Below are 13,574 nucleotides of genomic sequence, written 5' to 3'. Positions count from 1 at the left end.
TTTTTAATTAATCACACTGTTGTTGTTTTGTTTTTTTTTTTACTTTAAATTAAATTGTGATAGAACCACAAACATTCAGCAGACTCATTTATTAAACTGGGATACACACAGCAAGTGTTTTTGAAGGGTGACCCATATATAGTTCAAACACTATATATATGTATATATATATATATATATATATATATATATATATATATATATATATATATATATATATATATATATATATATATATATATATATATATATATATATATATATATATATATATATATATATATATATATATATATATATATATATATATATATATATATTTTTCATGTATGTGTTTTTAGATTTTTAGATGTTTACTTCATTTAAATATTGCATGTTTAGTTTATGCAAAATAACACAAATTTTTTTTATTTTTTTTTTTTATTTAGTGGCTCACCAGAACTTTAAACTTGACAGTTGTGGACAGAAGTTTGGAGACTTCTGATCTAAACCATATTTTAGGGCTTTTTTTGTGGGAGCAGTGAGAAAAAACATTTCTGAGCCGCATTAGAAGCTGTCAGAAGCTCGAAGCGGCGCAGTGACACATTCAAAACCCCCCCAAAAAAAATTAAAAATAAAACAAAAGGGTTTAGTATTGGCTGTGAGCGGGAGTGCGGCGCAGTGGAGTCGGGTTTGACGTGTAAATGTCTCCATCATGCCTCCAGTTCTCTTGTCTCTACTTGGCTCCTGTAGTGACTGAGTCCTCCTCTGTGGCGCCGCCTCTGCTGCAGAGCTCTGTGCTAAATTAGCCATTCCGTCCCGCACTGGCTGCTTCAAAACATCACTGTTCGCAAAGCCCCTTCCCCCCCTCAGGGGGCTGGCTCACATGTAGGTCAGCCATATCAGATAGTGGCATGGCGGCCTGCTGGGACTTTGACTCAAACTGACTGTGCAAATAGATGTTTGTTAGAACGAAGAGAAACAACTAATTTTGTTGGATTTCTGCGGTTCAGACATTCAGACTGTGTATTCTGAATCCGTTCGACCTGCCGCCTCAGGCTGCTTGATTTTTACTTCAGATTCTGGTCTCTGTACAGAATCCTTGAATGTTATTGTTTCAGCCACGAAATTTGCTTGTGCACAGAGAGCAGAAAGATGATTCCTTTACATGCCATCTATAGGCTCACCTCAACTATTGCTTTAACAAAATAAAACCTAGAGATGGAGGTGTTTTTAATTCAGTGCAGTGTGCCTCAGCAAAGGGAAAATAATGCAGAAAAACCCTTGAAGAACAACTCAAAACCGGATACGCAATACACAGACCTGTTCCCATAGCAACTGACTGACGAAACGCTCTCAGTTATCCTGTTCTAACACCAGAAAATACACAAATATTTCCCTCAGAAAGGACAAAACATTCAGTCTGTCACAGTTTTATGTTTTCAAGCTTGATTTTTTTATTAAAAAGCAAGCTAAGCTTAAGCTAACTTAAACATCTGCTCTGCTGATTGAACTGTCACAGGGTTGGTGTGTAGGCCGCCTGATTTTTTTAACTGAACCAAAAACAGACAAAGATCTGCAGCACATCTACATGTTAAGGTTGTCAAAGTCAAGCTAGCATAGCGGACTCTGCCTCGCTATTTTTTAAAATTAAAACTCTTTCTTGATTTTCTTATGTTGCCACAATATTGACAATTGGTAGCACGAGCCCTTTTTCTTTTTTCTGACAACTTGACAGCTAAAACCAGCATCGTCAGCGAGCAAGTTTTTGGATCCTCACACTGCAGCGTGTCTGTACTCGTACCTTGTGGATAGCGTAGTGATCAAAGCGTGAATAAGAAGGAGCAATTTTATGAGGACTCAAATCGTCTAATGAGATTATTTTACTTCAATAACAGCAAACCTGATTAAAGGTCAGCAGGAGGGGTGTAACGATGCCGCTTTCAGCCGACGAGGTGAGACACGATGTTGGATTCACACAAGAGTAGACGACAAAAGTTCCTTTTCTGGATTTCACAGATAGTATAAAACAGTCAAGTTCAGTTTTTTACAAATATTATGATTTTACATTCTTGTCGTGTTAGCCACAAATACAATACATACCTTTTGTATTTTTATGAATATACTAAATTTGATTTAGTTTTAAAGAAACTCTTTAGTATTGAATTATCCAGCCCAAAAGTTTTAGACTTTGAACCAGAGATGATCAAATGCAGTCCTGGTTCCTCTAAGAAAAAAAAAGTGAACTTTAGTGTAGTGCAGCTTTGAAGCTAATGCTACGTTAGCATGGCTAACAGCTAGCAGTTAGCCAGTATACTCGCAGTGGGCATGTTAGCAAAAGATTCAATAGTCATTTATATCAGAACTTAGAGTAATAAAGTCTATGGAAAAGGACAATGGACAGCTCAAACAAAAACGTCACCATTTGACCCACTGTACCAGATTATAGCATTATAAGCTAATTCTCATATGCTAAAAAACAGAGCAAGTGTTTCCTTCCTCTCTTCAAAATAAAAGTCTTAAACATCGAGATATCTTAAATTGATGGATTTGTGAGAAATCTAGCAGAGTGGAATCGAGTTACATCCCTAACATGCATCACGTCCAACAACAGGGGAGAGAATTGATAAGAAAACAGACGGCACATGACAAATATAAAGAAAAGAACTAAGGAAACCAAATGGAGGAAAATAAGGTGGAAATAAAAAAAACAAGCATAAAGGACTTGGGGCTGTCTGATGTGCTGAGCGTGTTGTTGTGTGAGCAGGGACAGGCAGCCAAGCCTCAGTCCATTTCTATTAATAATAAGCGTGTGGGAGGCTGAGCCATCAGCAGCACATCCACACAGAACTGACCAACTAGAGCTGCAAAACAGAAAATCAAGGGACACATTACTGCAGAATGGATTACCAAAACAGCGACAAGATACTGTATGTGACTGTTTGTCCAGGATTATATCAATAGGCTCGCACCTTAAAAATACATAATAATAATTTATCACTCCAGCCTCTATGCCTTCGTGATCAGACTTGATCCTGATGAATCTTACGATCCGGGTATTTATGGGATGATAAATTGTCCCAGAGGATATCGCGATAAACGATAATATTGTTGTTTTGAGGCCATGCGGTAATAATGGCGTAATAACACAAGAATACATTCTAAAAGATGAATAAACTTGACTTTTTAATGAACATTTAACGCTCGAACTGGAAGACATTTTAAATAAACAAAACAACAGGAACAACACATAAGATCAATGATGACGTCTCTGTAAACAAAATTGTCCTTCAAAAAAAGGTACAGATGAGACCAAAGCACCAGGCTGAAGACTTTTATCATCCAGTTTTTTGTATAAAGAGAGAAAAGAAAAAAATAATAAATTATGCAGATGAAAATTAGTGAGCTTGTTTGAATTTGTAATGCGGTTAATCTTTCAGGCCTATCTGAGCATGCTCAGTGAGGCTGAGCCCTGCGATAGCGCGGGTTGTTAGCGCAGCTGTATTTGTCGGTTTATTTCCCGTTTAAACCTCTTTCTGTCCAAACTCCTTATCGTTTCACTCTGCTGACTCGCTGCTGCAGATTACCACACAACTCTGAGTAACAGAAACCAAAGTGATGCCGCATCAGCTATTTCAGCCCAGGTCGGGGGGGGGGATGTCGGGGGAGCAGAGAGGGGGGTCAGGCAGGAACACTGTTATTCTCTGTCGACGTTCTGCCAGCTTTCATTTTATTTTCTGTTGGTTTGTTTTGCTCTGTACCCTCTTGTGGCTTCGAACGGTCGTCCCTCCTAAGAGCGTCACAGTCCTGGTCCTCTGTGTTGTGTGTCCGCAGTCGCCGTGTGTCTCTGTTTGGGAGAGGGATGGGATTGCTGACAGAACAAAATGTGGGGATCTAGTACAATTTTAGCGTAAAGTGATATTTTTAGTGTGTATCGTATGTTATTTAACAGCAGCAGAATGAGCTGCACTAAAACCCAGTCCATGCCTGCTACGCTTTGCTTGACTTAGTCTAGCCCCCCTGCCCCCTCCCCCCCCTGCCTTTTTATTTCTGTGCTGCATGAAACCAATTAACACGTTTTGTCCCAGCCGATCACGCTCCGTTCAGATAAATATTAATGTGACTGCGAAGCGCCTCAGACCCCAGGCTTGTGTTGTCGTTTTGTTTCTTTGTTGTTGTTGTTTTCTTCTGTAGATTATCAGTAGTAAGAAGTCGGCCTGGTTGAGGTCTGTGACGGTTTCTGTCAAAATGCTGAGTCATTGTTTCCCCTCCCTCCTCTCCCCCCACCGTCGCCGCCGGCGATCAGAATGAAGAGTGGAGCCAGCAAGGCCTGGGGGAACAACCAGGACGGGGTTGTGGCCAGCCAGCCCGCCCGCGTGGTGGACGAGCGCGAACAGATGGCCATCAGCGGAGGCTTCATCCGCAGGTAGCCTTCAGCTTCACCTCTCAAATCACCTGTAGCAGAGAAAGGCCAGGAGGTCACAGAGGTCAGCTGAAACACAATGTCTCCACAGATGAAATTACAGCGACTACAGTGGCCTTTATTCTGATGCCACTCAATGAAATCCAGCGCCAATCTTCAGTAGTTACCAAATTAGTGCAACGTCACAGCAGGTCTCATCGACCCGTTGAAGACTCTGAAAGCGTTTGTTTAAATTGTTTTTGACAAACGTCGATATTTTCTCTTTTTCTTTGTCAGTGTTCCACCTGTCGTGGCTCCAAAGCAGCTCTAACCTCTTTCGTAGTTTTCTGGTAGTTTGTTCCAGATTAGCGGTGCACAGAAGCTGGAAGCTGCTTCTCCATGTTTGGTTCTGGTTCTGGGGATGCAGACTGTTGTGTATGTTAACTCAACAGCAATAGAGAAGGTGGCTTAAAAAACAAAACAAACAAAAAAAAACAAATGTGTCATCTAAAACTAGATCTGGCAGGATTTTTGTTTCCAGTTTGTCTTCAAGGAAAAACCTCAATTCACACTCGGACTTTTAGCTGCTTAAGATCTGATTTAGCAGTTAGCTTCTGTTTAGAAACGCATAGGATTAAAGTTTATTCAAGTTTATAATATTGGATAACGTTCTCCACACAACAAGTGTGCTGCAAAACCTCCATTGTTATGCAGCTTTTACAGTAAAGCCAACACAAAGCTGACCTGCTCAGATCTCAGGTCAGAGGTCGGATCCTCCTAACATCCAAGGTAAAAGATGGCCGAGGTTGTTCCAGACGGTGCTCTTCACCCGTTCGGCCCTGTACTTATGTCTCAACCCTTCCTGTGCTCAGGGTAACAGACGATGCCCGGGAAAATGAGATGGACGAGAACCTGGAGCAGGTGGGCGGCATCATCGGCAACCTGCGGCACATGGCCCTGGACATGGGCAACGAGATCGACACGCAGAACCGCCAGATCGACAGGATCATGGAGAAGGTACAGCATTTGTGCTTGTGGTGTTTTCATTGCTGAGCAATGCATTCGCAACCAAACGGTTACCTGAAGATGAAGAAATAAAACGTTCTTTACAGCATTTTTATGAATGTTGTAAAGTAAAATACTGTGATAAAATTCTAAGTCCTCATCACCCACGTCTAACCTATAACTCTACTAGGCTGAGCAGGCATGACCTGTTCTTCAGTCTGCTATTCAGGCCTCAAGATGGCAAAGTGTTGCTTATTTGATCCTATCAGAGCTCATTTTCTGTTCCGCATTAATGCGGAAAAGAGTGATTTTACAGCATCGTATTCACCAGAGATAGAAATAAAAACGGCCTTTATCATCTCGCAAAGGGGAAATGAAGGTGCAGCAGCAGTAGACGGAAAGGTTCGCCCCAAAAGTTCACGTGTTAAAAACAACAGGCGTGTTGGATTCACCAGCCGACAGAGTCGGGTCACTTTTTCAAAAATGTTCATCATGTGTATTGAACGTTTCGAAACATGAATCCCTGGGCGTGCTGTGGTGGCGTAGGGGATAGCGCAACCCACATTTGGAGGCCTTGAGTCCTCGACGCAGCGGTCGCGGGTTCGATTCCCGGACCTGGCGACATTTGCCGCATGTCTTCCTTCCTCCCTTCCTGTCAGCCTACTGTCATATAAGGGACACTAGAGCCCACAAAAAAGACCCCCTGGAGGGGAGAAAAACACACAAACATGAATCCCTACAAATTGTTTGATTCAGGTGTTCCAACCGCTGCCAAAAGTAAATCAACTTAACAGAAACACAGCAATTTCAGGGTTAGGAGGAAAAAAACCTTCCTGTTCTTCCATCAAAATGTTTCGGCACTGTAGGATGAGGTGGTGGTGCGTTTCGACAAAACTTCAACGGGAAACCCTTTTTTTTTTTTTTCTTTTTCTTCTTCTTTTCTTTTCTTCATGACCCGTCTCCTCCTGTCTCGCAGGCTGACTCCAACAAGACTAGAATCGACGAGGCCAACCAGCGCGCCACAAAGATGCTGGGCAGTGGCTAGACGACCCGAGGCAGGAGCGCGGTCTTCCTCGGCGTCCCGCGCCGCACGTCAACCGGCGCTGACATGCTTTCATCATGGTATTGACCTTCTAGGTTTGCACACATGCACATATCACCTCCCCTTCCTCCATTTAAATGTTGTTCTGTGTCGTCTGTCGAGCTTTTTCAAGATGATTGTCCTCGTACAAAGATGATTTCTTATACTCCGTATATCATTCTTTCCAAAGGTTGTATATAGTGCTGACTTGATGGCTCTCTAGCTCACTTGTGAAGTTTTTATTCTCTTTATCTCTCTCTATCTCGCTACATACATACATAAAATATACATATATATACCTATACACATATCTGTGTACATAGATATATATATCTATATATACCTGAAATAAACTACACTGCTCTGGATGACAAGTATATAATAGGAATGCTAAACAAACTGTTTGTTTTCTGCTTTTCCTTTTCAGTATCAGTATTGTCTTTGTAAAGCTGTGTCATTCCATTTAGGCTACTGTCATGCTCCTTATTTGGTGTTGTCACGACAACAGAGGGAGCGGAGCGATTAAAAAGACACCCGTAATGCGGATGATGATGATGGTGGTGGTGGTGGTGGTGACTATGGTAACCACGGCAACCGCGCAGCGGTACAGCTGAACGAGGTTGCAAAAGAGCACTTACAATCAGATTTTTTTTAAAAAGAGGCGGTCGTCGATACGTTTTCCCTTAATTGCAATCACACTGAGTTACTGTTTAGACAATGTGCAACTAGACTCTCTGTAGCTGTATTAGACATTGCATTCCAAGTGACGTGAATTGTGCGTTTCTCTGCATGACAAATGGTAGATTTTAGTCTCATGAATAAAATCCTGTCTGGAAAATATATATAAAAACAAAAAATGGGAAAAAAAAACAAAAAACAAAAAAAAAAAAACAAACAACCGACAACATGGCAGTAGCAAACTGATGAAAACGCATGCTCGGTATTAGGACACAGTTGTTCGTTCCATGCCCCTGCAAGTTTGCAATAGTGCCACTCTTTCTGTCTCTATATATTTACCGACTGTGACCATCTCGTTGTATAATAAATGCAAAGGGGATCAAAAGAGGCGAGATAAAGGTGGGGGGGGAAAACAACAACAACAAAAAAACATGAGGATTTTGTGGGGGGTTGTGTTGCAAAAAAAAAAAAAAAAAGACTTGTTTTCTAAACTATTATGCAGTTCATTGATGATGAAGATGTTGATTATGTGTTGAAAGAGGAGGACTGGCTGTGTACTGTATCATAGGTTTTGGATGCTCTGAAAAAAAAAACCCGAATAAATAAAAGTTTGCAATGTAAAGCAAAGACACATATTTCTGAGAGACCTTACTTTTATAAGAAGACTGTATCTGTAAGTTTATTCTCCCCCGTCTGGTTTGTTATTGGTAAAAATATATACTGGTATTATGAAATGACAATGACTACACTCTAAAACAAAACAAAAATATATATATATACCAAGTTTTCTTTTCTTTTCTTTTTTTTGTTCTTTGCTTCTGTACTTTAGAGCTATGCACACCAAATCGCCAAAATGTTCAGTAGTTACAGCAAGGTGAATAAAAACCCTAAACCTGAATGACACAATAGGTTCAACTGTGAGATCGATGTCCTCAATGCATGTAATAGTAACGACCCCCCTCTCTGTATCCTGTCAGTGTGTGCAGTGGTGGACATTTTGTAGCTAGCTGAATTGATTAAAAGTAATAAACTCCAGCTGCACTGGTGTCTGTCTTCATTGCTCACAGGGTCTCAGGTTCTTATGGTAGAGTCAACAGGGTCGGCTTCAGAGAGCAAATCGTCTTTTTGGCCTTTTGATACATAAGGGTCGTCACTGATTCGGCAGACAGTCCACCAAATGTTCACAAAAGCATCAAGTAAGTTCCTTGATCCTGCGTTCAGACGGAACGCACATTTCGCGCGTCCAGCAACTCAGGTTTACGGCAACGTGTCGTCAATTTTACCACGTGTCGGGCTAAACAGTCACGTAAACAAAATGCCAGATTGTAGCTTAGAACGCTGTAAAATGTGGCAAAAATGAATGTTTTTTCACGATGTTGCAAGTCTATCGTCTGAACACCAAAAATTTCAGCATTTACTTTGGTCACTGAAAACTGTTTTGAAAGCCGTCATGAGAACTGAACGCCAATCACGTGTTCAATGACCACAATGAACGACGTGAATTTTTGCCGTTCAGAAAGAATCTTAGAACAGAGTGAAAAGCGGCGCTTTAGATGGAGTTTTCTTGTATTTTCCAGCTTTCTAAACCACAAAGTGTCTTTTTTTTTTTTTTGCATGACTCTTTAGTCGGACGGGTGGTAGAAGTAGTGATACATGGCCCACTTGGCTTGCCATACAAGTTGGACGTTTGTGCCCTTTGAAGTCAGACGCTTGACATCGTGCATCAACGTTGCCTCAGACATGCGTAAAGTGTGGAAAGAAGCACGTTAAGAGGAGCCTCTTGACTATAGCCTTTTATTCCCCATCCCAGTTTTTTTGTACAACGGATGAAATATTGAGAGAGTCTCTTGACTTTATTTACTGAAAGCAAAAGATTGTTGTCGTCGACTCTGCGCCTTGTTTGAGCTCACCAGATAATTCAGACGTATTGTGAGTTTCATAAACTACATGCGTGCTGACAAGGGACGCTATGAGCGCTATTTTCCTCTCTCAACTTGCTGAACCTCATTGGTGCCTACACCAAAAACACACCTTTAAAAATGTGTAAAAAGGACAACGGCAAATTCACACCACAGAAAACAGGACAAGATGCTCCTGATGGATTTATGAAAACCACAAAAAAAAAAGTGAACATTTATTCATCTCCCTTAGACAAGGTCTTGAGATTTAATTCCACCTGATTTAGTCACAGGCACTCATATCAAAGCTTTTCACTCACATAGCTGAGCTATTCTGACTGGTCGAAATTCCACATCCAGATGCAAAAGTTCAGATTTTCCAACTCCATCGTCTCCCGTCAAACACTTGAAACGCTTCATAGCCTTGTCGATCTGCCCTAGTGACGCGTCCAGACTTTGCACGTAAACCAGATGCCCTGACGCTCAAATGGCGTTCGACCTTAACGCAGCATTGACCTAAATGAAATACTAAAAGTTAGCGAGGTAGAACAAAAGAAGGTGAATCTAGGATCTACACCAGTGCTCTCACACTGCCATCCTCGAGGACCAGATTCCTGCACACATTTAGTCGTATCCCTTGTCCTACACACTTGAATTCAATGGATAAACTGCCTCACTAGCATGCCATCAAGCGCCACAGCTCTGTTGATGAGCTGCTATTGGAGGTCTGGGGTTTGAGACCACTGTTCTACACACACTGGCATCAAAATGGAGAAGAAAGGGGACTTAGTGGCTCTAGACATGGCATGGCTGTTGGTGAAAGTCGGGGTCTGGGTATTTAGAAAACTGTTGATCTACAACAATCTCTCTGGCTTACAGAAAATGGTCCAAAGTAGGAAAAATATCCTCTGATTACTGCAGTCGTGTGGACACAAATGTCTTGAAGGCAACAGAAGCTGAAATTAGCAGTCCTTACAGCTGAGGTAGGGAGAATAACGTTTTTAATTAACAAAGCATTAAACCTTTAAGCAGACGGGCTCCAGGAACAGAAAACCACAGAGGGTGCCAGTGCTGAGGCTGCAATTCCCTGAGAGGTTGTCTGAACTGATGAGTCTAGATTTCAGCTGCGGCATACAGATGGTAGGGTCAGAATTTGGCGTAAATAGCATAAATGCATGGCTCCATTCTGCCTTGTATCAACAGTACTGATTGTGGTTGGTGGTGGTGTCAGTACCAGCAGAACATCATCTAAAGTCCACAGCCTACCTTAGTATTGCTGCTGAACACGCCCAACCCTTTATGACCACTGTGTACCTTCTTCTAATGCCTACATCCAGTAGAATAATGTTCCATGTCACAGAGTTTATTGAACATAATCAGGACACGGTTCTCCATTGGCATCCGAGGTCACCAGATCTCAATGCAGTGGCTTTCTGCTGAACCAGAACAAGAGAGTCTCCTCACTGATCTACGTCAACTGGACGATCATGCTAATATGAAACTCCAGAATAAATGCATTACCTTGGTGAGCTCTGATGGCAAAAGGTGATTAAACCAGAAATTTACAAAACTGCATCCAATGATGGTAAATGAGTGTATGCAGTTATTACGGGAGTAATGACTCTGAAGAGTATAAAAGTGTGTTCAGTAGTCCATACGCCTCTGTGAGATGAAGTGCTGAAGACTCTGAGAGGCTTAGATGAATGAAAACAGGATTTTATTACAAACAAGGCCATGCTACATTGATTTGTATGCAAACCGGGGAAAATCAAAACCAATAGAAGAGTTTCCTCAAAAAGCTGTTGTCATCATGTCTCTATAGATTACAGACAACACGCCAGCAACCTGAACCTGATACGAATCAGAGTAAACAAACACATTCCGATTTTCAGATATACTTAAACAAAACAGACAAATGACTTCCATTATTTCTACGACATTTGGATATTTTACCCAACTGACCAAAGTAATATATTTCGGTTCTGTTGCAGAGGTAACGTTGACTACATGGTACTCAAACCCTGAAGCTCGTTAGCTAGCCAACGGCTAGCATTATTAAATGGCATCCAGGAGAACGTTGGTACCAACCTCTTTGTGTGCAGAGTCCGAGTGGCTTTCCTCCACAGTCCAAACTCATACACATTGGTTTCCTTGTTGATTGATCTTACCGCCAAGAAGAGGAGAAGGTGAATGAATGAAAATGTGACTTCTGCTGCCCTGGCACTGTTTGAAATAATAAAAAGAAACTCATATATATACAACAGAAAGATCTGCTTAGGGGTTGAAAAAGGTTCTCAAACACAAGAAGCCCTTGATGGAAATCTCTGTCTTGATTCTATTAATAATTCACGACAGGGTGCAGTTGAGTAGCCACAGTGGTTGATGGTCTTCTTGCCACTGTGCAGCATCCTTCAGTTTTCAAAGAGTGCAATGGCGGAAGACAGAAGAGAGCTCTGAAATATCTCTGACTACACTCTTAGTTTGGGATTGTAGCAGCAAAAGAGAAGCAATCGCTGTCTACAGTAAATTGAGTTATCTTAGCATTACGACCAATACATTTTTGATTTATTGAATGATATACATTACATACAGAGCTAATCAATTGTTGCTAATGTAGCAAGAATTAAACACTGTGTCTCAAGTCCTCATGCCAAACATCCTAACCCTACCCAAGGAGGGAGTTCCAAAAATGCCTCTATGCTCCCATATTTTCCCCAATCGGTCGGGATGGCCTTCCTTGACCTTGCTTGATTAATCAAGTGCAGAAAATGGATGAATATAAACCCTGGCGTGGATATTTTTTATTTATTTTATTTCATTTTTTACGTTTTTTTAGATAAGTATAATGTAATCTACACAAGCTGAAACCTGCAGACTACAAATAAACACACTACTGATTTTTGGATTCCCAGCATCCAGCTCATCTAAGAGTAATTATACCTCAGGGCAACAAGCAGTTTTGGTTGGCAGGTTATGGCTCCAAATCATAAATTTTTTTGTTTGCTTTGAGTCTGGAATGAGTCAAAAAGCAGCGTGGACCGCCGCGTCACAACAAAGATGCACAACACCAATGTCTCAGGTAAGAACAAAATGCAACGGCAATTAAAATGAATTAGGACGTAACCTTCTTATGAGGTAACAAGCTCATTTTAAATGTTTTCCATTAGCCGTAAGCCGAAAGTCATCGTAATTAACAGAAATAAAGTCTTAAAAACGTCTGTGTGTGATTGAGCTTTTATAATGTGTATCACTTTGTGAATTGAATTACTGAAATAAAGTTTTCCATAATATTCAGATTTATTGAACATGTACACATCAGAAAAGTTACACCATCTATATCACGGGATCTGACATATTAACAAAGTTCTTCATGTTTGGACCCAGGTAAAAAGCATTTTTAGACTCAGAAAACTCAAACTTCAAAATAAAGCGCCAGACCTGTCACTATGTAAGTTTTTTTTTTTTGTTTTTGTTTTTTTTTTGTTTTGTTTTTTTTTGGTCAGTGGTAGAAAAACAAGGTGACATTCCAACCATTGTTTCCTGAAAGTTTAGTTTTGCTCATTAAAACTTACTACAGCAGTTAGATTTGTGTGTATGTGTCTGCAGTCTGTCCTCCGGCGATCTCCCCAAAAACCAGCAGAAGATCTCAATTCGTCAAACCTTTCCCAGCCGTCCCATCTTTGTTCGCTCCTCTCAATTTCTTTCTTGTCAAACTTTCCAACTCTCATCGTCTCCCCTCTTCCCAGGTTTTTTTTTTTCTTTCTTGACATTTGCAGAATATCAAAAAAGTTTTGAGCACATTTGTAACGGAAACGCCACTAAAGAGCGCTGGTTTAGTTATTGGCATTGGTAGCCAAGGTTATCATAGGTAACTAAAACTATCAAAATAACAAAAACTGAACTTGAGGAAACATTTCCATTTACTGAAATACATAAAAACGTTAATTAATCCAACTAATTGGAACTATGTCTCATATTTATAAAACTACATAAAACATACTGCAATTATAGATATATTCTTTGTTTGCGTAATTATGAAAATATTAGCTTTTCGAACTGATGTGAAGTTATGTTTCTTCACACAAGCTGTTTACAGCAGCTGTTGGAAAAGTAACGTACTCTGTTCTCCTGGTTGCACTTAGTCTGCAAAATGGCAACAGCAAAAGTTGAGCGTCAGCTGCTTGTTCAATAATAACTGAACACATTTTTTGAAAACTGAATCTTCTGCTGAGTTTCCATTACCCAACATACGCATAATCTCAGCACAATAGTCTGATCTATTTGAATTCTGCACCTCAAAATTAGCTATAGTAGTTTTAGCGACACTAAAACTACTATAACTAATAAAAACTAAACTAAAACTTAACAACAGTCAACCAGCAATAAATAATAAAAGCTAGCAAACACGCTCTAAATCCTGATTAAAACTAACTGAATTCGACAAACAAAAAGACATATTGAAATAAAACTAAGCTATAAAGAAAACCCAAAACTAATAACTGGTAGGAGCTCCATCATTCAAAACAGAGAC

The 13,574-nt window shown here is 40.4% G+C and overlaps 1 protein-coding gene across 1 annotated transcript in view; it reads left to right on the top strand.

Moving 5' to 3' along the window:
• snap25a (synaptosome associated protein 25a) overlaps window positions 1-8,180 on the top strand; it is a 40,453-nt gene extending 32,273 nt beyond the window's left edge. Inside the window, exons 6-8 of the mRNA XM_044106769.1 lie at window positions 4,286-4,405; window positions 5,254-5,398; window positions 6,363-8,180. Of these exons, the coding sequence (XP_043962704.1) occupies window positions 4,286-4,405; window positions 5,254-5,398; window positions 6,363-6,431 (334 nt within the window). The 3' untranslated portion in view covers window positions 6,432-8,180. The remainder of the gene's footprint in view (window positions 1-4,285; window positions 4,406-5,253; window positions 5,399-6,362) is intronic.
• Window positions 8,181-13,574: the final 5,394 nt, after the last annotated feature.

This window comes from Gambusia affinis, linkage group LG22 (assembly GCF_019740435.1).
Source record: "Gambusia affinis linkage group LG22, SWU_Gaff_1.0, whole genome shotgun sequence".
In the NCBI taxonomy this organism is placed as follows: domain Eukaryota; kingdom Metazoa; phylum Chordata; class Actinopteri; order Cyprinodontiformes; family Poeciliidae; genus Gambusia; species Gambusia affinis.
Note: the sequence above shows the minus strand (reverse complement) of the source record. Positions and strands in the feature narration are given on the sequence as shown.